The 26,909-nt window shown below is 37.4% G+C and overlaps 1 protein-coding gene across 1 annotated transcript in view; it reads right to left on the bottom strand.

The window, feature by feature from the left end:
- Positions 1-26,909, bottom strand: part of SPINK5 (serine peptidase inhibitor Kazal type 5) — an 87,009-nt gene that overhangs the window by 13,470 nt on the left and 46,630 nt on the right. The window contains exons 18-30 of the mRNA XM_049868745.1: positions 26,474-26,561; positions 21,705-21,832; positions 20,723-20,786; positions 17,655-17,782; positions 16,065-16,167; positions 13,882-14,009; positions 8,786-8,855; positions 7,328-7,455; positions 6,380-6,458; positions 4,134-4,261; positions 2,897-2,969; positions 2,012-2,139; positions 1,119-1,215 (exon numbers count right to left, since the gene is read on the bottom strand). Coding sequence (XP_049724702.1) covers positions 1,119-1,215; positions 2,012-2,139; positions 2,897-2,969; positions 4,134-4,261; positions 6,380-6,458; positions 7,328-7,455; positions 8,786-8,855; positions 13,882-14,009; positions 16,065-16,167; positions 17,655-17,782; positions 20,723-20,786; positions 21,705-21,832; positions 26,474-26,561 — 1,342 coding nt within the window. The remainder of the gene's footprint in view (positions 1-1,118; positions 1,216-2,011; positions 2,140-2,896; positions 2,970-4,133; positions 4,262-6,379; positions 6,459-7,327; positions 7,456-8,785; positions 8,856-13,881; positions 14,010-16,064; positions 16,168-17,654; positions 17,783-20,722; positions 20,787-21,704; positions 21,833-26,473; positions 26,562-26,909) is intronic.

Below are 26,909 nucleotides of genomic sequence, written 5' to 3'. Positions count from 1 at the left end.
CTTAATTTAGCTATAAACTTCTGATATCTTCATTTTTTCTCTCTGAGTATTATACTTTAGGAATCCCTCAGTGAAGCAAATGGCTAAGTACTGGATTATTAACTGAAAAGTTGATGGTTCAAACCCACTCAGAGGTGCTTCAAAAGACAGGCCTGGCAATCTGCTTTTGAAAGGTCAAAGCCTTGAAAACCTATGGAGTGGGTCTACTCTGCACACATGGGTCACCATGAGTCAGAATCAACTCAACAAAAACTAATGACAATGATTATACTTTAATAAAAAAATTGTTTTAAAAAAAGGATAGATTTTGTGAATAGCTCTTCCCCAAACTTAGGGATCCCTGTTGCAGTACCTAATTAACTAGAAATATGCAATTAATGTTTATTCCACTTGTGCTGCTTATCTATTGTTCTAGCCAAATTGGGCAAATACTTAGATATAATTCATTTTTGATATCTTTCTTTTTCCTTTCTTGGGTCATCAGCCCAGGTGATAAAGTTACCTTCTTAAGGCCCTACGTTAGATTCCATTTCATGAGTCTACTTCATACTCTCATATCCCCATTGCTTTTCCACGCCTCATATTGCCAAAATAAAAAATAAATCTGATTAGGCCAATTTACACTGAGGAATACATACATCACTGATGTCCATCGGTCTGTATTTTAAATAAAAAGTTTTCACTACTGTGAATTGCTGATTGGTGGAATTTCCTAAGAGTGAGCATGCCAAGCATCGCCTTCCAGGCCTTTGGGAAAATGAATTGATTGGGGGAAGGAAGCTAAGGGGAGGTGTGATGAACCTTTGTGGTCTCCTGAAATTACAGAACCGAGGCACCTAACTATCTTAACTACTTGTTTGCCCACATGTGGGACCAATTACACTCATTACACATTACTATTTTAAATTTCAAAATGTACTAAACTGGCTTGGAAAAGAGCTCCAAGAACACAGAATAATGCACTAATGAGTTATCCCGGAGCTCTTATCATGCATGAACTGCATTTAGTCCTCAAAGGACTATGGAATTGGGGTTTATGGAGAACGAGGGACAACACGATTAAAAAAATCAAGAATGCTAAGTTGAAGGTAGTTTTGTTTAAAGATTGTCATACTTACCAGAGAAGAATTGGGGGAATCTGGGCTGACTTTTTCAGAAGCTGTAATATGAGTTGGCTCTTCTAGAATTCTTGCCTTTTCCAAAGCCTCTTTTTGACTAGAAAAGGAGACAAAAAATAATTTTAAATGCTATTCACAAGAACCAGCTCCTTATGCCTGTAGAAAGTTAAGTAGTACTAATAAAATATAATAGAACCATAAAGCATTCCATCAGAGAGTGACCAGGGCCATAACATTACGAAAAGTACACACACAACGAGGAGTTGATTTAGAGATCTCATCACTTAAGAGTGTTAGACAACATCCCTAAACTCCCTGAGCTCTGATTTCCTAGAACATAAAGAGGACAAGTATTAACTCTTGTCTCAAAGAATATACTGTGAAACGCTATATAAACACTGATTATTATTGTTTCGTTCACAGTGTTTATGACAACCATCACCAGCATAATCATTACCATCATCAACCATTATCTGTCATGTCTGTTTGTCCCCAAATCTGGTTGCTTGTCCAAATAACCTAGAGACTCCTTCTAAAAAATAAATTCTTTAACCCTGGAGATTCCGATTTAATGTATTTTGAGGTGTAAAAATCTGCATTTAAAAAAAGATTTCTTTGTCTGATGACCAGTCTGGTTGCAGAACAAAGATATGAGAAAATTTTTTATAACTGTGATCCTAAGAGTTGAAGAGTGTTGTTGTTTTAAGGGACACAACTAAAAAGTGGCATGGTTAGAACTTACATTCAGATTTCCTGTCTCCAAGTGTTTGTTGTCCTATATTAGGGTTCTCAACTTAAGGACCTTGAATCTAAAGACGTAATTATTAAATTAGCATTTTCTAGAAATGCAGTCCCCCAGCTAACTGAAGGGGGAGAAGAAACCTCTTACTCACAAGACAGCTCTGCACATGAAGCACTTGTTTTTATATAACTTCCCATCAGCACCACGCACAGGGTCATTTTCTCGAGTGCAGATGAGCTGCTCATTCCTAACACGCTGCCGAAAGTTACTGCACTCGTCCTAAAAAATGGGAAAGGGAAAGTTAACATGGCTTTTGCCCTTCTTGACTTGGTGGTTTTCTCAAACTTGGTTATGAGAAGTCTCTTCTTGGCCTGAGACTCAGACTCACTCACTGCACTTATCCTGGCAATGGAGGCCAAGGGACGCCCAGACTGTCTAAGCTTTCCATTCTCAGCTTCATTCAGAATCTCTCTTTACTGGTCCTAGAAGTGTAGGGGAAACATAAAGCAACACTTGATACACCTTCTTGTCTCCCTCTCCTCTTCCATTCTTCTTTTCCCCTATTTGCCACATGACGTGTACTCTTAACCAAAGGACCATCTCACAGGAGTCTAACGGCAACTGTGATTGATTATCATCATTAAAAGATGGAAAAGGACATCAAGGGAAGAAGCTAAAGGGAAGGCTTGAGATCAGTTGATACTGTGTGAATTCTTAAAATCTATGTCCACAAATTACCTGAAGCCTCATTTCACATTTAAAGTATCAGAGGTAAGCATGCATTAGAGGTGGTGCAAATTTCACCACATATTTTTCTATCTAGGTTTTTCCCAAAGAGGAGAGTGTAAAGCAATAATTGACACACACTTCTGTAGAATCTCTACACAATCAAGAAGAGCATCAAACTCCAGAACCAAAAAGAAATCAATTCTCTTTGAAGTAAAAGGTTAGCAACTTTATTATTCAAAAACTGGAGGAGAATACAAGATTCTGAGGGTGAAAAGTAGAATTATTTTGATGTCTTTTAAGAAATAACCTTTGAGTAATTTGAGGGTTTGGCTCTTGATTTTTCTTCTTCATTCTTTTTTCTTTCATTAGCTTCTCGCTCACTGCAGAATGAAAAAGGATAGGAGTATTTTTCTCTGGTTATTTCTGAATTTTATTTTACCAAGTATTGCTCTAATTCTAAACATCAGGAAATGCAACATTATTTTTTCAAAAATCTAAAAATTTTTTTTTTTAGTAATCAATTTTCATTGTTGAAATTTTCATGTATATAGCAATGCTATCAACTTTTATAAATTCAGTTAATAAACAATAATTCAGAATGGTATAACCCTAAAAGGCTATTTATCCTTTCCTTAATTAAATATATTAACAGCTTTCATATAGAAGGTTGCTTTATTTCTTTTTTTCTTTTTAAATTAAATTATAAATAAACACTACAGTTTGATTGTTTCTTATTTAGTTATAGTGTTCTGAAGTTTATAAAGACTTGTGCAAATATTATCTCCTCAAATCTCCACAAAAACTATATGCTGTTGGTTTTATTATATACCTATCTATAATGTCCACCACCAGTCTGTCAGTTTGCCATACTGTGGTGGCTTGCATGTTGCTATGATAGCACAGTATTTCAAATACCAGCAGGATCACCCATGCTGGATAGATTTCAGTAGAGCTTTTTTTTTTTTTTCCAGACTAAGATAGACTAGGAAGGAAAACATGGCAATATATTCCAAAAATGAAAACCCTGTGTATCAGAAGAGAATAATGTCTAACTGGACTCAAACATGACAATGATCCTGAAGATGACACAGAATTGGGCAATATTTCGTCCTCCCGTATATGGGTTCGCCAGGAGTTGGAGCCAAATCAACAGCAGCTAACAGCAACCACATATATAAAAAAAAAAAAAAATTTTTTTAATATATATAAAGTAGGTATTATATACAGGGAACCGAGGCTCAGCAAAGGGAACTGACTTTTACTCAGGTAAGCTAATAAATCAATGACTTGAAAGTTAATGATCTTGCCATTATACAACAGCTTCCTTTCCTATCTCAGTGGCTCAAGGTGACTATGCCTTTGATTATCAAAATTAAAATTTCTGTGAAATTGTTTTGGAAACTTACTGACTTCTGCAAAATTGAGGCATTATTATTACATTTTTAATGTGTGATGCCAAGTATCTTAGGTCTTAAAGTAAGAGGAATTATTTTCTGACAAACTAGCATACTATATCAAATCGATCAATAAACCTCTTCACGTACAAGATGCTCTGACACATAGCACACTTGTTGACATGCATCTTGCCATACGGGCCTCGAACAGGGTCATTTTCTCTGGTACAGATAAGCTTTCCGTCTCTCAGCTGGCTCCGGAATTCATGACACTGATCCTGCCAATATGAGCAAAAAGATGTTATTACCATAGTCTGATTTTTAAAACTTAAAAACATGATTGATTGGTTAGGTATGAACCCATGACATTTGAAGGAGAAAAAAATAGAGCAAAAAAAAAAAAGGGTTGAAATGTGTTTTATAAGCGCTTCATTCAAACCCTGACTAAGAAGTTTGAATTCTCTCCGTAGCATCTGTCTCAATGTCTGTGCTGTTCCAATGGAATTTCACTATCACTTAAAGCAACCCATTTTATTTTCAGACAGTTTTATATTAGGCTGAGTCTGAAATCTGTTCTCTTTGCAACTGTGTTCATTACTCCATCTTATAGGGTCAAATTCAGAAACCCTGGAATGAATGAAAAGACACTCCTCTGACAAGACCTACCAACATGTAAAATTTTAGCTTTGTTCCTCAATAATATTTTTTTTTAATTATCAATTATATATTACATGCCAAAGACTTTGCTGTGTGCTGTAATGGATGTCCTTTAAGTTTTATAAAAGATCCCATAAGATTGACATGCATTATCCCCATTTTACAGATGAGAAAAATAAGGCTCAGAGAGATTGAGTAATTAAAGAAGTTGATGTGGTATTCATGATTTAGCCTTGCCAACAACTAGACTGTGTTGCTTTTTTTGTTTTGTTTTTTTTTTCTTTGTTTTCATACGACAGAGAAGAAAGCTCTCATCCATTTGTAAGAATCTAGAATTGACTTTTTTGTTCACTTAAAGACCTTAAAAAATAAGCCAATGGAACTGAGCTCGCTGAATCTAACCTCTGTTGGACTCTTTGGAGATCTACAGAAATCAATCTTCAGCTTCTTTTAAGCCCAAGAGCCAAAGTAGAAATATGGAAAAACAACCTTAGAAAATATTGCTAGTAATCCTGATTGTAGTTATCCTTTCTATAAATTGCGATACTGATAAACAATTCCAGGTCTACTTTTATCTGCTGCATTTTAAATGTTCTTTAGAACTGAATACCTGATCAATTCATCAAGTGTCTCACAACCGTCATTTTTGGAAGTTTCTAGAATTATTTTCTTTTCGAGGTGTCCAAAATACCACATACATATATGTACATAGTAGCATAGTTCTGCCTGTATTGCAATCCTTAGTTTGAGTGTTCAGTCTCTAGCTCTTCTATTTAATATTTGTGTGTGGTTAATGTCTCCGAGTTTTTCTCAACTGCAAAACTGGAACACTATCACCTACTTCATAGATTGTGGGGAAGATTTAATTTGATAATGCATGTGCTTAGTAAGGCTTATTTTAATTTGCATGTGTAGATATGATCCTACATTTCTTTTTGCCAAAAAAAAAGAATTTTTAAAATATACTTATATAATAAAACTTTCTGTTTGAAATTTCTAAAATAGATATCATGAAACTGAAAATTAACCAAAAGTTTAAATAGATGGCCAACAGAGATAATTTGTAGTAGTAAAACAATGCCTTTTCTGAAAGCTATTCATTTACCAAAATGCCAACAGAAAATCCCAAGATATGTTTTAAATAATGATGTTTATCACTGGTGTTTCTTTATGCTGAGCGAGTATAAAACCCTCATTGCAGTCAAGGTGATTCCAACTAGTGAAAAGTTGCCTCACTAGCGGGGAAATTTGCTATTTTGCTTTTTTAACTGGAGTCCATAGATGGGGTAGAAGAGGTTGTATTGTGTAATATTCTTTGCATTGGTGTTATAAAGCTTTGAACATTATTTATAAAGCCCAAATTGAACCTTTAATATCAGTGGAGAGCTAGATCAAGATTTTATCATCTAGAACTCCAATAATACTTGCTTTCTTGTTTGTTATTTTTGGCATTTGCTTGATTTTTTTGTTTGTTTTAAAATATCAGATAATAAATTCACTAGAAGCAACAATAATTTGACAATTATCACTAATCCTATATATGTGTAGCAACTGTGTATGAGTTTCTCTTAGGGTGTCAAATAACATGTTATTTGCTTTGCAAAATCTGGCCATGCCTCTTTTGTTTACCATTATACCCCCAGTGACTGGGACAGAGTTGACATTCAATAAATATTCATTTAACGGACCAACCAAATAGCTAACAAAATTTAGGTATTAATATACCTAATATACATTACCTTTTTTTCATTGCTCCTTTCACCATTTTCTCTCTTGTTTTCCTCCTCTTTCTTCTTTTTTTCAGCTGCTTCCCTTTCCCTGGAAGAAATGATGGAAAGAATATTTTTAACCAGAGTGAACAAACAGCTTGCTAATTACTACAATATCTGTTCTAAAAAATATTGTCATTTTTTTCAAACTGATGAGTTATGGTTAGTATACTTTAAGACTCACAATTTAAAGCCCATTAAAGTTTAAGATTTGAAGATTATCTCAGGGCAATTGTTTCAGGGGTTCATCTAGCCTCCATGGTTCCAGAAAGTCTGGAGTCTATAAGAATTTTAAATTCTGTTTTGCATTTTCCCCGCTTTTGATCAGGATTCTGCCATAGATTCTCGTCTCATGGCAAAAGAACCAGTTGTTCCTGGAGGCAATTAGTCACACATTCTATTTCTTCCTTCTATTCTTGACTCTCCTTCTTTCTTTGTTGCTTCAGGTGGATAGAGACCAATTGTCATACTGTGGATGGCTGCTTCCTAGCTTTTAAGACCTAAGCACAACACAACAAACTAGGAGGTAGAACAGAAGCACTAAACATGTTATTAGGCCGATTAACTGGAATGTCCCACGAAACCAAAAAAAAAAAAAAATGCCTCCCTTGAGCATTGTGCTCTTTTAAGATATATTTACATGAGATCAAATTGACAACAGCTATTTTTTTTTTTTTTTACTCGAAAGATTAGATAGGAAACTTGGGGAGCAGCGAGTTTATGTTAATGGGAGAGGAACAATTCAGAAAAGGAGGGTGAGAATGATTACACAACTCAAAGAATGTGATCAATGTCACTGAACTGTACATGTAGAAATTGTTGAATTGGTATATGTTCTGCTGTGTATCTTCTCAAAAACAACAAAGATAAACAAATTATATATATACATATAAAACAATCCAGTAAAAAAATACTTACAGTCTTTCTTTACACATAGTACACTTATTGCTGTGTGTCTTGCCGCCTGGACCCCGGACAGGGTCACTCTCCCGAGTACAGATAAGTTGTCCATTTTTCATTTGACTTCTAAACTCATCACACATATCCTAAAAAGAAGGGAAGGATATATTGGAAATGCTATTTCCACGTAGTATTTTATTGGAGTTGACTATTAGAAGATTTCAGTTTGAGAATTAGAAAAGTTGGCAGTCACTTAAGCTTGCTGTGGTAAGCAGAATAATGGCCCCCTGAAGATGTCCACATTCCATCTCTGTACCTTGTGAATATGTTACCTCCATGGCAAGGAGGAATTAAAGCTGAAGATGAAATTAAGGTTGCTAATCAGTTTTAATCAGTTGACCTCGAGGTATAATTATCCTGGATTATATGGGTAGAACCAATGTAATTACAAGTCTTTATAAGTGAAAGAGGGAGGCAGAAAAGTCAGTATCAGTGATATAAAATAAGAAATACTTGATGGGTCATTATTGGCTTTGAAGATGGAAGGGGCCACGAGCCAAGGACTGCAGACAACTTCTGGAAGCTAGAAAAGGCGAGAAAATGGATTCTCCCCTAACGTCTCCACAAAGAAATGAAGCCCTACTGACAGGTTGATTTTAGCTCAGTGAGACCCACGTAGGGCTTCTGAAGTCAAGAAATGTAAGATAATAAATGTGTGTTGTTTTAGGCCACTATATTTGCTGCAATTTCTTACAGTAGTGATAGGAAGCTAATATACTGGCTGAACCTTATTTTCATCAACTATCAAGTAAGGTTGAAAAGCCTTATTTCATCAGGCTGTTGAGAGAATTAAATAAGCTACCATTTATAAAAGTGCTCTGTGTTAAAAACAGACTGAATCATTTCCGTATGCCATTATATTTCTACACTGAAGGATCTACTAAAACCCACTGACATCAAGTCAATTCCTACTCATGATGACCCCGTGTGTGTCAGAGTAGAACTGCTCCATAGAGTTTTCCATGGTTATAATCTTACAGAGGAGCTCTGGTGGTGCAGTGGTTAAGAGCTATGGCAAGCTACTGCTGCTAACCAAAAGGCTGGCAGTTCGAATCCACCAGCCACTTCTCGGAAACCCTATGGGGCAGTTCTACTCTGTACTATAGGGTCGCAATGAGTTGGAATTGACTCGATGGCAACGGATTTGGTTTGGTTTCTTTGGTTAATCTTACAGAAGTAGATCGCAAGGTCTTTCTTCTGTGGCAGTTCTGGGTGGGTTCAAACCACCAATCATTCACTTATTAGCCAAACACAAACTGTTCAAGCCACCCAGTGATATTCATATTAATTGTGGCTTTTGATCATCTAAGTGTAAGATCTTGACTGGCCACACTGACAGCTTCTTTCCATATCTTTGATGGCCAACCATTGTCTTACAGAAATACCATTCTTGTCAAAACCTAGTAAGTAACTCACCTTTCCTGATGCTGCTTCAGCACTATTTGATCTGAAGCCAGAGTTATTCTTTTCAGTTGCTTCTCTTTGACTGGAAAAGAAAAGAGTCAACACCCATCTTGTTAATACATACTCAAGGTTGGAAAGGGTATTAGAGTTTATGTACCCTAAACCACTGCCTTCATAAAGATTCTTTCTGCACCTCCTAGAGATGAGTAGTCAGCTTGGTTACTGAGACCCCAGTGCAAGAATCTCACTCATCACAATGGAGACATTCTAGGTAGATCAACTCCAGAAATTACAAAGTCTCCTCTATTTGTGCCAAATTTATCTCCCTAATACTCCCATCCTTTGGTCTTATTTTAAATTCTGAGGAAAACACAGCCTGCGAAATCTGTGATCTCTTCATTATCAGTCTTCCAGATGTTTAAAGGCAAGTCTCCAAGTCCAACTTCCTCAGTTCCTTCACCTTTTTATCATAGCTCAAGGATTTTAATCCTCCACCCCACTACCCATTCTGGTTCTTTCATTTATGAGTTAACCCATTATAACATTACTTCTTAAAGTGTAGAACCCAAGATAGAAAGTAGACAAGTAATCTAAAAAGTACCTTAGGATCATGCTGATTTATAAGTTAGTTTTCTCATAATATATTCACGCCAGTGGCTTCTAAATTTTAATGTCCATTACAAATCACCTGAGACCTTGTGGAAAATTCAGATTCACTGACCACTCCAACAGCTTGACTCACAAGATCTGGATTAGGTCTCAGTAACCTGATTTTTAATAAGTAAGCCAGGCGATTCTGATGCAGTTGTTCCAAGATACAGACACTGAAAAACTCTAATACATATTGCTCTTTCAAAGTTTCACTTGGTTTTGCACACAAAGCAAAGACATGTACATGTATGTATGTAACTATATATGTATACACACAGACACACACACACATATATATATACTTCTTTTCAAGGAGTTCTATATGAGAGCTGCACGAAATAGGGAAGTGGTAGTAAAATATAGTCTAAAGGTTCTACCAAATATAAAGCTACTAAATCTTAATTAAGTGAACTATTAGAAAAAGAGGGTACGTACAATGATTCAGTTTGGTAGAATTCTGATTATTCATGATTCTCCTCAAAAACATCCAGTGGCCTCCCATCACACATGGAATAAAATCCAGTGTCCTTCTTAAGGCCTAAAAAGCCACATATAATCTGGTCCCACTTCCTTTATAAACTAATTTCCTACAATTCTCCTCCTTACTCGATAATCTGGGGCACAGTGTACACTCCAGTGTGTTTCTTGAGCTTACTAATTTCATACATATCTTCATGACTTTGCATTGGCTCTTGTTCACCCTGGACCATTCTTTCTTCAGATATTCAAATAGTTCATTTCACTCACTTTATACAGGTCCTCCTCAAATGTCCAGCCTTCCTTGAACACCTTAACTAAAATAGCAGCTCTCATCTCTTTCTATTGTATTATCTTGTTTTATTTTTCTTATTACTGCCTCGACTTCCATTACATATCTATTTGCTTATCTATTATCAGTGTTCTATATTATGTTATAGTTCCATAATGGCAGCAACATTGTCTTGTTTGCTTTGGCATTTTAGGCCTTAAAGAGCCACATAGCAGGCAATAAATAACCACTTATTGTAGGATTGATATTTTTCAAAGATTGTTTAAAAAATCATTTATATTGTTTTCTAAATACTCCAAGTATCTCATTACGTAGATGAAATTGTTTACTTAAGAAAAAGTTTTATCTTAATAATTTTCTGTATCTGAGAATCATCAGTTGTTCTTTCACAAAATTATCCACTATTAATATGTGGTGCAGAATGAAATGACTCAATTCTTTTCATCATATCTGCATAGGTTTAGTTGTGCAAAGTTGGTATGGCATAAAAAAATCATATAACATTTGTCATTAATTATTGCTATTAATGTCAATATTTAATTTTACTGAGCACTAATGACAACATTAATAGTGACAACTTACATTTTCTATGTGCTTATACCACACCAGACACTGTACTAAGAGTTTTATATACAGTTCATCTCATTCAACTCTCAAAAGAAACACTACATGGCTGCTTTGGTTATTGTAGTCCCCCGTTTAAATATGAACATGTTGAAATCTAAGCAAGTGAAAGAACCTGTCCAAGGACATGTGTTTTATTGACTATGCAAAGACATTTGATCGTGTGGATCATAACAAATTATGGATAACATCGCAAAGAACAGAAATTCCAGAACACTTAATTGATCAAGTGGCAGTCATTTGAAGGGAACACTGCATGGTTTAAAGTCAGGAAAGGTTATGTGTCAGTATTGTATCCTTTCACCATACTTATTCAATCTGTATGCTGAGCAAGTAATTCGAGAAGCTAGACTATATGAAGAAGAATGGGGCATCAGGATTGGAGAAAGACTCCAATTAACAACGTGCATTGTGCAGATGACACAACCTTGCTTGCTGAAAGTGAAGAGAACTTGAAGCACTTACTGATAAAGATCAAAGACCACAGCCTTCAGTATGAATTGCACCTCAACATAAAGAAAACAAAAATTCTCACAACTGTACCAGTAAGCAATGTTATGATAAACAGAGAAAAGATTGAAGTTGTCAAGGACTTCATTGTACTTGGATCCATAATCAACACCCATGGAAGCAGCAGTCAAGAAATCAAACAATGCATTACATCGGGCAAATCTGCTGCAAAAGACATCTTTAAAGTGTTAAAATGCAAAGATGTCACCTTGAAGACTAAAGTGCACCTTACCCAAGGTGTGCCATGATGTTTTCAATTGCCTCATATGCATGTGAAGCTGAACAATAAATAAGGAAGATTGAAGAAGAATTGATGCCTTCGAATTACTGGCAAAGAATACTGAATACATTCAATACTGAATACCGAATATACCATGGACTGCCAAAAGAATCAATAATCTGTTTTGGAAGAAGTACAGCCAGAATGTTCCTAAGAAGCAAAGATGGCAAGACTATTTCTAACATACTTTGGACATGTTATCAGAAGGGATCAGTCCCTGCATTGTAAAGTAGAGGGTCGGTGAAAAAGAGGAAGTCCCTCAGCAAGATAGATTGACATAGTGGCTGCAACAATGGGCTCAAGCATAACAATGATCATGAGTATGGTGCAGGACCAGGCAGTGTTTGGTTCTGTTGTACCTAGGGTTGCTATGAGTCAGAACCTACTCAATGGCACCTAGCAACGTTAATAAAGACATGGAACTGAAATAGCCCATCTGATGCCAAAACCCTGGCATTGCCCCATTCTGCCATCTTGCTTCTATTAAAGAATTTTAATAATGTAGAATAAATACTATACTGATAACTAATATTGGCTCTGAAGCTTACTCCCTATGAGACCTTTAATAAACCAACTACTCCACTGGTCCTCCATTTTTCTCATCTGTAAAACGCAGCGTTTGTATCAGATTTTTTCACAAGCCCTTTACTACCATAATCTTGAATTCTTTTTTTTTCTTTCTCTTTTCTTTCTTCTTTCGTGGTAGGAGGGGGGATGGTGAAGAATGTATGTAAGTGGCAGGGAGAAGAATATCACGTACGTTTCTATTAAATGTCATTGTAATAGAGGCATTGAGTTTTAGAACTACAAGGACATTTCAAGGTCACCTAGAAAACTCCCTCAATTTACAAATGGGACTAAGACATTATGTTATTTGATGCAATAAAACAAAAGTCGCTGACAATCAGTAGATAAGAACTGCTTTGGGTGAAGGGAAAGACAACACACAATACAAGGAAGGTCAGCCTAATTGGACTGGACTAAAAGCAAAGAGGTTTCCAGGATAAAATGAAAGTTTCAAAGGTCAGCGGAGCAGGGGCTGGGGTCTGGGGAACATGGTTTGAGGAGACTTCTAAGTCAACGGGCAAAATAATTCTATTATGAAAACATTCTGCATCCCACTTTGAATTGTGGCACCTGGGGTCCTAAATGCCAACAAGCGGCCATCTAAGATACATCAATTGGTCTCAACCCACCTGGAGCAAAGGCAAAGGAAGAACACCAAGGTCACACGACAACTAAGAACCCAAGAGACAGAAAGGGCCACATGAACCAGAGACCTACATTACCCTGAGACCAGAAGAACTAGTTGGTGCCCGGCCACAATCGATGTCTGCCCTGCTAGGGAGCACAACAGACAACTCCTGAGGGAGCAGGAGACCAATGGGATACAGACCCCAAATTCTCATAAAAAGACCATACCTAATGATATGAATGCGACTAGAGGAATCCCAGAGACAATGCTCCCCAGAACTTCTGATGGCACAGGACAGGAACCATCCCCGAAGACAACTCATCAGGCATGAAAAGGACTGGTCAGCGGGGGGGAGAGAGATGCTGATGAAGAGTGAGCCAATTAAATTAGGTGGACACTGGAGAGTGTGTTGGCAACTCTTGACTGGAGGGGGGATGGGAAGATAGAGAGAGTGGGAAGATGGCAAAATTGGCACGAAACGAGAGACTGAAAGGGCTGACTCAATAGGGGGAGAGCAAGTGGGAGAAGGGAGTAAGATGTATGTAAACCTACATGTGACAGACTGATTGGAATGGTAAACGTTCACTTGAAGCTTAATAAAAATTAATTAAAAAAAAAAAAGTGGCTGAGCTGGATCATAAACCACTCCAATTCATTGCCATTCATCAAGGGAAAATAAATAGAAGAAACAGGCCATGGAATACACAGTAAGTGTGTCCCATACAAAAGACAAAAAAAAAAAAAAAACTGCTGTTTTAAGATGTGCTGGCCAACTATTCAAAATGACCATAGCAAAGTCTTCCTAGGATCCAGGCATAATGTGTTCTAAAGAACAATTATCTACTACGGTGATACTTAGAGGTCACAGACTTATGTTGGAAAATAGAGTGGGAATCAGCCACTTGAAGCTACCTTTGCTAGGGTTCGTTGCCCCTTAGGTGTTTCAAGCAAAAGAGATCGTAGTTGAGAATTAATCAAAAGATTATTTTTTTTATAGAGGGAGTCATAAGCAAATGACACATAGCCATTAATAAGTGTGTGATTATCTCTTAGACATGCCTGTTGACAGCAGTACTTACAGTATTTCTTTACACATGATACACTTATTATTGTATGATTTTCCATCAGCACCACGTACAGGATCATTCTCCCGAGTACAGCTGAGTTTTCCGTTTTTTATTTTTTCCCGATATTCAGCACATTGGTCCTGAAAGGCGAGAAGAGAGCAGGCCTCCTAGATTACATGGTCTGTTGATTTTTATTAAATTTTTTAATAATTTGAGTGAAAATCATATCTACCTCCCCTTATAAAGAATATAACATCCAGGCTAGAATCATCCATATTCTTTCTAATTATAGGAGGTCAGTTGTCATGGCTACTAATGTTGCTTTTAAGGTTTTACACAGGGAAATTATAAAGTTGGCTGAGACGTAATGCAGAGAGCAAGGGTCAGCAAACTATAGCCCACAGGCCAGATTTGGCCTGCTGCTTCTTTTTAAATATAAAGTTTTGTTGAAACACAACCTCACCCATTCATTTAGGTAGTCTTTATGGATGCTTTCTTGCAACCCTGGCAGAGTTGGATAGGGGCAACAGAGACCATATGGCACACAAAACCTAAAATATTTACTCCCTAGCCCTTTACAAAAAAAAAAATTTTCCTGGCCTACAGTGTACTTTAGGACTAGAGAGAAATGGTGGCTGGAAGTACAAAATTCTACAAAGGACATGTCAAGGAAGACAGGCTTGAACAAATTATGGAGAAGATAGACAAACATCTTAACAGATATAGCCCTTGAGATTGCAAACTCATCCTCCTAAAGCAAAAAAGGTGGAAATACAGGAAGGTCAGAGTTTTCAAGGGCAGATATAGGGCATGGGTCAGATCTGGAAGCAAAGACTCAATGTTGATATCCCAAGATCATAAGAAGAGAAACAAGCTGGCTATAAACCTATCAAATTGTGTTCAAGGAATGAGCTTGTAGACAACATGGTCAACCTGACACTTAAAAGTGTCTCAGGAAATATTCTAAGCACTTGCCTAAATTATTTTATTTTATCCCTATAAAAGTCCTGATAGATAAAACAAAATAGTGTTTAGGGAGATGAAGTAATTTACTCAAGGCTTCACAACTCATAAGTGGTAGAGGAAGGATCGTCCCCTAAACTATCTGACTCCAAAGCCTATGCTCTTTTGCCATGCTATGCTGCTTTGGATCAATGGAAAAAATAACTCACAAAGTTGTCTGCACTCCGGACAAAAGAGAATAACGAAAGAAAATGAAGAGTATGTGATGCTGATGAGAACAATTACCGTGTGAGGGCTAGATTACTATAAAGAGGGGTTAGGAGATTGGGATTAAGTCATTGTGTTATTAATTATCTTTAGGTTTAAAGAAGACAAAATGAGCCTTACCAAAACCAAACCCATTGTCATCAAGTTGATTCTGACTCACAGTGACCCTACAGGACAGAGGAGAACGGCCCCATAGAGTTTCCAAGGAGTGCCTGGTGGATTTGAACTGCTGGCCTTTTGGTTAGCAGCCATAGCGCTTAACTGCTACACCACCAGGGTTTCCAAATGGGCCCTAGAGAGCTTAAAAATTACAGGTAGCCCCTGACTTACAACATTCAACTTATGAGGAACTGCATCTACCACGGTCAGTTGTTTTTGTTTTTTTTTGTTTTTTTTGGTACGTTTTATCATTAGTAATAGATACTACATACAACGTTGCACCATGTAATTTGCTGATGTTATCGTTGTCAGCTGTAATGTTTCCAACCCCCAAAGACAAAGATTGGATTATAAATATACTGATAACAAAAGGCAATAACAATAAAAACTAAAAAAATGGGGTTTTTGATTTATGTCAGAACTGATTTAGGACAGAGTTGTCCTAATAACATAATCCTGTCGTAAAATGGGGACTACCTGTGGATTTTATATACAACATTAATGGGGGAGTTTCTCTGTTCTTCCAAGGATGCTTTTAACCCGAACACTAAATACATTATGGAGCCCTGGTGGCTCAGTGGATAAGAGCTCAGCTGCTAGCCAAAAGGTCGGCAGTTCAAAGCCACCAGCTGCTCCTTGGAAGCTCTATGGGGCAGTTCTACTCTGTCCTCTAGGATCTCTATGAGTCAGAATGGACTTGATGGCAACAAGTTCCTAAATGCATTCACCTTTACCATAGGCCATGTCATAGTCCATGGCTAATGCTCTGAGCCCACTCTGGTTAAGAAATTAGAGGTTGTTTTTACCTGAGCTTTTCCATCTCCACCACCACCACCATTGGGACCATGTTCTGAAGTCATTCTCTGATCTTCCTCTTCTTTCCTCTTTCTTTCCTCATCTTCTTTCTGGCTGGAAATTAGAAAGTGGGGAGTAGGGAATAATAGATTAGAGGCAGTGGGTTGCATTTCTATGAGTTTCTTGTCATGTGACCACATTAGATTTGTCCAGAATTCATCAGCCTCTATTGAACATCTATTATGCTGCAGGCCCTCTTCTCTTAAAATTATGTGAAGTTCCTTGCATGGAAGAGCTCTCATTGCAGAAGGTGACAATTAGCCTATACATAACCACATGTAATACAACGTGAGCAATTAATTAGCATTTCAACAATGTTCACTGGACATCATTAGCTGAATTTCTCACAAGTACTTCATATTCAAGAGGTCCAAAAATAATTCTTGTCTATTTCAAAATATATTTTTCCTCCTGGATTCTCTATCTTTCAAAGAACAAAGCTTTGGAGTCATATATCTAACTGGTTCTGCTCCTTCAGTTCACACAGTTGTTGCCACAAAACATTAATTTCACCTCCACGATATCTCCCATCTTTATCCACCTACCTTCTATCCTACTTCCCTACTTCCCTTGCTCCAGCTGTTTCTCACTGGATTACTTCAAACCCCCACAACAGCAGTTCCATCCTGAATTTTAGTCCCTTTCTCCTTTAGGAAGACATTCATGCTACTTGTTCTCCAACCTGTAAAAATGTTAGCAGCTTTCCAGTACATATAGAATTTACTGGAATTCAAGGCTGGTAAAGATGGAGAGTTTTAACTATACTTAAATGGCTTGCTCTTTACTGTATATGGCTACAGTTTTCTTAAATTTAGATCTTCATTTATACTATTCCTTCTCCACTCATACTTCTGTGTCATGTTACATTCTATCCCAATTAAAAGGTCCAGTTCTATCCTCCCATAAAACTTTCTCTTGACTGTCGCTTCCTTGAAGTACCATAAACTCTTTATATACATCATATCACATTTAGCAATTCTTCCTTTGCATTATATTAGCTTATGTGCATGTCTAATCTCTGATAGACTATATGATCTCTGAGAAGAGTGTCTGTTTCATTCATCATTGTGTAATTATTATACAGGTGGTATATTTTAGATGTTCAGCAAAAAGGCTATTGAATACCTTAAATATTTGATTTGTCCTTTCAAACTTTCATTTCCCTGAAAGGATGACAGTCTCAAAAATGTAGGTAGACAAGTTAGATTGGCAATAAAATTGGTTTTTCTTCCCAATGGGAATTCCAAAATAACCCAGAGAAGTAATCCATTTGATAGCAAAGGGCTTAGAATTTTATCCAGGAAAATGTTGGGATCTATTGTTTGTCTCCACCCCAGAACAAATAAAGAATGTAATGATCTACTAATACATTATCTTTCTAGAACTGTGAACGTTGGCCTTTTAAAAGAAGGATTTGTCTTAAAAAAGCTTTACAGATTATCATTTGTTTTCTTTTCCATGTAAGGAAATATGCATTATCTGCCCAGCTGTTTGCCTCCCCAACTCTGCCAACCACAGCAGGGCTTCATTTGTGTACTCACAAGACTGCCTTACACATGGCACATCTGTTGCCATGGGTCTTGCCATCTGGGCCACGCACAGGATCATTTTCTCGTGTGCAGAAAAGACTTCCATTTTGCAAAAGACTCCGAAATTCACTGCATGTATCCTAAAAGAAGAAAAAATTCAAGTGTTTGGGTATTTCCCTGGAAATTGAGTTTGTTTGGTTTCTACTAAGCACTGAAAGGAAGAGAAAACAAACAAACAAAAGAAAACTGAGAATATTTTTTCTGGCATCGTCTAATTCCTACTAAACACACAGAACTTGAGAAGAGTTTTGTGTTTCTTTTTTCTTGAGATTTAGCCCCAAAATACAGACTGAACCTGGATTCACACACAAGTAAGACTCTTAATAAACTGGACTGTCTGGGGACTGGTCCACAGCCCTTACTTGGGGTTTTATTGTCTATCTCTATTTCATTATAATATCAAAATAAAACAAACAAATAAACACCTCACAAGTCAGGGAATCAAAGAGCTTCAGGTTTGGATAGAACCCCTAAGTTCATTTGGTCCAACTACCTATACTACATCTCAATCTCCTTTACATCGTGCTTGCCAAGAAGTCATCTGCTGTGAAGGAATACATTACCTTCCCAGACAGTTTATTCCAAAAATATATTTCCACAAACCAGTTGTAGTGCTGGAGTCCTTAGGTGGTGCAAACAATTAACGCACTTAGCTGCTAACCAAAAGGTTGGAGATTAGAGGCACCCAGAGGCTCCTCAGAAAAAAAGCCTGGTGATACACTTGCGAAAAATAGTTGCTGAAAACTCTATGGAACACAATCCTACTCTGCCACCCATGGGCTTGCCACGGGTCACAACTGACTTGACAGCAACTGTGCAGTCATAGTGCTACTTTTGGGAAACCCTGGAAAATAACTGTAATCCCTAAAGGATCCCTACTCTTAGAGTTTACTTTTATAAATTGTCAGTGAAATACAGGAGATTGCATTCCTTCACACCAGCAAGCAAAGTTGAAGTATTTTACTTCCCTCAGAGAAACAGAGGATATTTTTCATCTTTCCCATGGAAGTCCTTCTTTTATTTGGGGAAATTTTTCTTGTCTTTCTTCCATACCTCCCTATGTTCTCTCCCAAGATCTAAACACCTCTAGATGCTTCAGTCATTCTGTATATGGCATGATTCCAACACTCTTTCTCATTATGTATTCTCCTCTTTTCTAAAAAAAAAAAAATTAGAATCTATTTCACATGGCTAAAATAATAATGGCCAATACTGAATTTTTACACAAATAACATGAGTCTTCTACGTTTGTTTGCCAACCACTCCCTCCTCCCACCAGGTATTTTCAGAAACACCTCTCAAGGGGGAGGGAGTGGTTAGCAAACAAACTTAGAAGCCTTGCATTATTTGCATAAAATACAGTATACAATTATTCAATATATGTCCTGGATTTTTGTGAGAATAAGGTGAGATAACATAGGCATATAATTTAGCACCATGACTAGCTTCTACAAAGCACTCAGTAAATTTTTAAGAAGAATTGAACAAGATTAAGCAAATCACTTAGGATCATAAGGTTTATTATTGGTGAAAATGAGGATTGAATTCGATTTTTTTTTTTCCTGAATCTGTTCAAGTTGAAACTCGATGTGGACTATGGAGTGAGTTTTCTCCTAGCTCTGTTTCAAGATCTGTCAGAACCCCTAACTCTAATCATAGTAGCAAAAGAAATATTAAAAACCCATTGCCATCCAGTCGATTCCAACTCATAGCAACCCTATAGGACAGAGTAGAACTAACTGCCTTATACGGTTTCCAAGGAGCGCCTGGTGGATTCGAACTGCCGACCTCTTGGTAAGCAGACGTAGCTCTTAACCACTCTGTCGCCAGGGTTTCCTTGTCTATATTAGCTAATGTGAAATTAGAAATTGTCCCTTACCAAAACATTTTTTTCTTGATATATTTAAAAATAAATTTTTTCATATGAACCACTCTATTATTTTTAATTCAGATGTACAATTGTGTGAAATACAACCGTACAGAATGTGATACTTCTTTACAGATCATTTTAAATATCATTAGTCTTTGAATAAATAAATTAAAAGTCTAGAATAATCTACCAGGAGTCATTATTTTTGAACTCAAGAAAATATTCTTTGGAGATATTTATTTTCTTTACTTTTCCCCCAAATACTGGCACCAAAAGAAAATTAAATATAAAACAAAGAACATGCACATGGTTTGAGTAAATGTGGTAATACAAAACCACATTGTTTGTTAGGAAGGGTGCTGGGTTTGGTGTCAGGAAGCATGGGTTTGGATTCTGCTTTTTCCACTTTTCAGTTGTGAGAACTTTGAATTGTGAGGGTATGGGTTCTGTTATCAATGTTCCCAATGTTCTCTGGACTTTATGTCTTCTCAGTCTTAAAATATGGGAAGGGTTAAATCAGTAGTCTGCAAACTACAACCTGTGGAAAAAATCCAGCCACCACCTGTTTTTGTAAGTAAACTTTTATTGGAACGCACCCACACCCATTCATTTGCATATTATCTATGGTTACTTTAGAATTACAGCAGTAGGGCTGTAATAGTTACACAAGAGACAGTATGGCCTCAAAGCCTAAAATATTTTACTATCTGGACAGCCCTCGTGGCATGGTGTTTAGGAGTTCAGCTGCTAACCAAAAGATGGCCAGTTCAAATCCTCCAGCTGCTCCTTAGAAATGCTATGGGGCAGTTCTATCCTATGGGGTTACTCTGTCCTGTAGTGTTACTGTGAGTTGGAAACAACTCTATGGCAACAGGTAAGGGATCTCTAAGAAAAGTTTGTCAACTCCTGAACTAAATAAGCCCTGCTATCGAGTTGACTTTTAACTCAAAGTAACTCCATGTGGCAGAACAGGACTGCTCCATAGGAATTTTCTTGGTTGTATTCTTTACAGAAGCAGATTGCCAGGTCTTTCTCCTGTGGGGCCGCTGGGTAGGTTCAAAAGGACCATCAATAATTCCATGAATTATATTTACAGGGAAACTGCAAACCTCATCCTTTCATTGATGTGTCAATATTCCAGGACACCTACCTTTTCAGCTGCCCTTTTAGCTCTTGCTCTGGATTCAACTTCTTTTTCTTTTTCTTCTTGCCGGCTGTGAGAGAGGGAAAAAAGATAACTATTCCTAGTGGCTGATATGTATTATTATAAAGGGGAAATCTCTGTAGATAGAAATATTCCATTATTTCTATACCTCTACCAACTTAGCTTTGGAGTAGAAAGGTAAACACACAGCCCTTCATACTGTTCTTGTTTTTAATGTTGCTTTAAAAATAAGGCAAATATGTACTAGCAGATCAGTAAATAAATTTTCCCTATTATATTTATCTTAGAAAATACAAAGTATTGTCCTTCTCCCCAGGTCTCTGAGTGGCATGAACGGTTTGCTCTTGGCTACTAAACTGAAAAATTGGCAGTTAGAACCAACCAGAGGCATTGCAAATGAAAGGCCTGGCAATCTGCCTCCATAACCATTACAGCCAAGAAAGCCCTATGGAACCCAGTTCTACGTGTAACACATGGGGTCACCATGAGTCAGAATTGACTAGACAGAACCGAGTTGTTGTTTTTGTTTTTAAGTTTTGGTCCTTCTCCCCAGAAAAACAACTGGGATATTTAAAAATATTGACAGCCATGTCTGGTTTTTAAGAGATTTCCAGTTGTTAGCATCCAATGACTACATTTTTGGATTACCCATGACAGTAACCTACATAAACAGAGGACAGAATTGCCAGCCTTTTTATGCCATTAACTCTGGGAGAATTTTCTCTTAGCAAAAGGTCCTCCCTTGAGGGTGATCCAAGTACCTTTCTGAACACTAAAAAGACTAAGAGGAATGCTCTAAGTATGTGGCTTAGAATAGCAACTCCTCTGAAATCAGTATAAGGACAGCCTTCATGTCCTATCTCCTTGAGAAAACCTCCTTAATAAAACCTTCAATATCACTCCCTCACCCATCCCAGGCCTGCCTTCTCCTATTCTCAGCAGTAGCAGCGACTGCAGCACTACTCACAAGAAGGCCTCACACATGGAGCAAGTATTGCCGTGAATTTTCCCATCCAGGCCCTCGATGGGATCATTCTCTCTAGTACATGCCAGCTGTCCATTCCTTACATAGTTACGGTATTCACTGCACAGCTCCTGCCAAATGAAGAGAGGATTCAAAATTTAAAAAAAAAAAAAAACATGTATAACTATGAAATAATGCCCCAAAACACAATGGATACATTGAGTACATATTGAGTACTTAAGATTTATGAGTCTCTGTGCTGTGATGTTACATATGGATGAGTTCCTTTGGCCTTCATACAAATAATGAACATAATATTTATAATTATTTTATAAATAATGAAACTTCAACACAAAAAAGTTAACTGTCTAACCTGACTGGTAGGAAATGGAGCCAAGATTTGTACCCTAATAGTCTGAGTCCAGATTCCTGGTTTTTAAGATCATGGGTAGCCATGAACAGCATGCTTGGCATGTTTAGGAAGTAACAAGGTGGCCATTAAGGCAGGCACAGGGGAGTAATGGGTAGAATAGTAGAAAATGTGTTCGGAATGTTGACAAAGTATAGATCCTATGAGGCACTGTAAGCCACTGAAGGACACTGGTTCTCACTCTGAGTAAGATGAAAAGCTACTGGGTAACATAATCTGCCTTATGTTTTTAAATAATTATTTGGGCTACACAGTTGAGAAAAGACTGTAGGGAGTAAAGGTGAGAGCAGAGACAGTAGTAAGAAATGAGGTTTTCCAAATTAGAAAACAATAAAGAAAAAGATTAATGAAGACCTGAGACATAGCCTGCAGAAATATTCCAAGGGGCACTAGGGGCAAAAGGAAAGTTTGTTATGGGCTTTGAAGCCAGAACTTGTGGTTCAATTGCTAGCTAACGAATTTCTAAGTACATATGTTTCAAAACTTGTTGTCTGAGCCTCTGAGTCATCATCAATAGAATATGCATAATAATGTTTACCTTGCGTGGTTACTACAAAGATTAGCTAGAAAATGTTTATAATATCTGGCATACAATAGCAACTAAATAATCAATAGCTTTCACAATTACCACCACTACTGTCATCATCATTCTATGAAATTTTACAGAATGGGAACCCAGGATGCAAAAGTGTTCTTAAGTCACTTTCCCATAAATCTCACAGAGTTGGGGCTAAACCTAGATTTCTTTCTTTTTTTTTTTTTTTTACTAAGCATACTCCTACATGTCTGTCAGTTTGTCATAATGTGGGGTCTTGCATGTTGCTGTGTTGCTGGAAACTATGCCACTGGTATTCAGATACCAGCAGGGTCACCCATGGAGGACAGGTTTCAGCTGAGCCTCCAGAGTAAGACAGACTGGGAAGAAGGACCCAGCAGGCTACTTCTGAAAAGAATTAGCCAGGGAAAACCTTATGAATAACAGCAGAACACTGTCTGATACTGTGCCAGAAAATGAGCCCCTTGAGTTGGAAGGCACTCAAAAGACGACTGAGGAAGAGCTGACTCCTCAAAGTAGAGTCTCAACCTTAATGACGTGGATGGAGTCAAGCTTTTGGGACCTTAATTTGCTGATGTGGCAAGACTCAAAGTGATAAAAAAAACAACTGCAAACATCCATTAATAATCAGAACCGAAAATGTACAAAGTATAACTCTAGGAAAACTAGAAATCGTCAAAAATGAAATGGAATGCATAAGCATCAATATCCTAGGTATTAGTGAGCTAAAATAGACTCTTATTAGCTATTTTGAATCAGACAATCATATACTTTACTATGCCAGGAATGACAATTTAAAGAAGAATGGTGTTGCATTCACCATCAAAAAGAACATTTCAACATCTATCCTGAAGTACGATGCTGTCAGTGATAGGGTAATATCCATACCCCTACAAGGAATACCAGTTAATATGACTGTTATTCAAATTTACGTACCAACCACTAAGGCCACAGATGAAGACATTGAAGATTTTTACTGGCTTCTGCAGTCTGAAATTGATCTAACATGCAACCAGGATGCATTGATAATTATTGGTGATTGGAATCCAAAAGTCGGAAACAAAGAAGAAGGATCAATTGGTAGTTGGAAAATACGGCCTTGGTGATAGAAATAATGCCAGAGATCGAGTGACAGAATTTTGCAAGACCAACGACTTCTCCATTGCAAATACCTCTTTTCACCAACATAAACAGCGACTATACACATGGACCTCACCAGATGAAATACACAGTAATCAAATCGACTACATCTGTGGGAAGAGACAATGCAAAAGCTCAATATCATCAGTCAGAACAAGGCCAGGGCCAACTGTGGAATAGACCCTCAATTGCTCATAATGCAAGTTCAAGTTGAAACTGAAGAAAATCAGAGCAAGTCCACGAAAGCCAAAATACGACCCTGAGTACATCCCACCTGAATTTAGAGAACATCTCAAGAATAGATTTGACTGTTGAACACTAATGACCGAAGACCAGACAAGTTGTGGAATGACATCAAGGATATCATCCATGAAGAAACCAAGAGGTCATTGAAAAGAAAGAAAAAACCAAGATGGATGTCAGAGGAGACTCTGAAACTTGCTCTCACACGTCGAGCAGCTAAAGCAAAAGAAAAAAATGATGAAGTAAAAGAACTGAACAGAATATTTCAAATGATGGCTCAAGAAAACAAAGTAATTATAATGACATGTGCAAAAAGCTAGAGATAGAAAACCAAAAGAGAAGAACACACTTGGTGTTTCTCAAGCCGAAAGAACTGAAGAAAAAGTCAAGCCTCGAGCTGCAATAGTGAAGGATTCTATGGGAAAAAAAAAAAAAAAAACATTAAACAATGCAGGAAGCATCAAAAGAAGATGGGAGGAAAACACAGAGTCATTATACCAAAAAGAATTAGTCAACATTCAGCCATTTCAAGAGCTAGCATATGATCAGGAACCAATGGTGATGAGAGAGGAAGTCCAAGCTGCACTGAAGGCGTTGGTGAAGAATAAGGCTCCAGAAATTGACAGAACATCAATTCAGATATTTCAACAAACAAATGCAGGGCTGAAAGTGCTCCCTCATCTATGCCAAGAAATTTGGAAGACAGCTACCTGGCCATCCAACTGGAAGAGATCCATATTTATGCCTATTCCCAAAAAAGGTGATCCAGCCGAATGTGGAAATTATCAACCAATATCATTAATATCACACGTAAACAAAATTTTGCTGAAGATCATTCAAAAGTGGCTGCAGCAGTATGTCAACAGGGAACTGCCAGAAATTCAGGCCAGATTCAGAAGAGGATGTGGAACCAGGGATATTATTGCTGATGTTAGCTGGATCCTGGCTGAAAGCAGAGAACACCAGAGGGATGTTTACCTGTGTTTTATTAACTATGCAAAGGCATTTGACTATGTGGATCATAACAAATTATGTATAACATTGGAAATAATGGGAATTCCAGAACACTTAATTGTGTTCATGTGGAACCTGTACATAGATCAAGAGGCAGTTGTTTGGAAAGAACAAGGAGATGCTGAGTGGTTTAAAGTCAGGAAAGGTGTCCATCAGGGTTGTGTCCTTTCACCATACCTATTCAACCTGTATGCTGAGCAAATAATCTGAGAAGCTGGACTATATGAAGAAGAACGGGGCATCAGGATTGGAGGAAGACTCATTAACAACCTGCGTTATGCAGGAGACACAACTTTGATTGCTGAAAGTGAAAAAGACTTGGAGCACTTATTAATGAAGATCAAAGACCATAGCCTTCAGTATGGATTGCACCCCAACATAAAGAAAACAAAAATCCTCACAATTGAACCAGTAAGCAACATCATGATAAATGGGGAAAAGATTGAAGTTGTCAAGGATTTCATTTTACTTGAATCCACAATCAACACCCATGGAAGCAGCAGTCAAAAATCAAAAGACGCATTGCATTGAGCAAATCTGCTGCAAACGACCTCTTTAAAGTGTTGAAGAGCAAAGATGTCACCCTGAAGACTAAGGTGCTCCTGACCCAAGCCATGGTCTTTTCAATAGCATCATATGCATGTGAAAGCTGGACAATGAATATGGAAGACTGAAGAAAAATTGACACCTTTGAATTATGGTGTTGGCAAAGAATGCTGAATACACCAGGGACTACAAAAAGAAAGCACACATCTGTCTTGGAAGAAGTACAACCACAATGTTCCTTGGAAGCAAGGATGGCAAGGCTGCATCTTAAATACTTTCTTTGGACATGTTACAGGAGGGGTCAGTCCCTGGAGAAGGACATCATGCTTAGTAAAGTAGAGTCAGCAGAAAAGAGAAAGACCCTTAACAAGATGGATTGACGCAGTGGCTGCAACAATGGGCTCAAGCATAACAATGATTGTGAGGATGGAGCAGGACTGGTTGCTACGAGTCAGAACTGACTCAAGGGCACCTAACAACAAGCACCTAACACCTAACAACTACAAAAAAATGTGGAGCAAAATTTGAAAATCTCCCTCTATTGGTTTACATTCAGGCAACGAGATGACAATCCGTATACACTTACTTCTTGGGATAGTGTAATTCACATAGTCAGTGGGAGAAAAGTGTAATTGAGCTCCTGTCAAATTCCAAAGCAGCTATATCTGATTTGGAGTTAATAAATTGAATATGGAAGAGGAGTTATATTATCCTTGACAATGCAAATACATGTTCTCAGTTTGCAAAGTTACTGAGGATGCTGGGATGAGGAGGAGGGAGTAGGAGTCTTATGTAGAAAGGTCTTTGAACATTTACTAGGTTGTGCTGATGTGAAACAACTACCTGTACTGCTTGTCTCTTAACTTTTTCAGGCTCAAGTTTTTCTTTTTCTTCCTTGCCATTATTTTTCTTCTCATCTTCTTCAATTTTGCTGCAATAGAAAAAGAAGATACAAGCTGAATACAAGTCCCCATTCTCTTTCCTAGTGTGCTTTAAGAAGGATTGAGAATCTTCTTTCCATACATTCCACATATACATAGTTCATACATATCCAAATTCAGACTTCAGTACAAATTAACCAGCCCAAGAGCTGCTATCACTTTGGCCAATAATGTAGATAAATTCAGTAAAAAAATAAATAAAACCAGTATGATTTCTTTTTTCTTTTTTTTTTTGGTATGTGTTCCTCAGGTGATATTTTTTCTGTAGGTCAGTAATTTTTAGATCAGTGATCTAAAAGATGCCACAATTGCCTTGATTTCTTTAATTATAGAACTTC

This window comes from Elephas maximus, chromosome 2 (assembly GCF_024166365.1).
Source record: "Elephas maximus indicus isolate mEleMax1 chromosome 2, mEleMax1 primary haplotype, whole genome shotgun sequence".
NCBI lineage: Eukaryota > Metazoa > Chordata > Mammalia > Proboscidea > Elephantidae > Elephas > Elephas maximus.
This window is presented reverse-complemented; position numbering and strand designations above follow the sequence as displayed.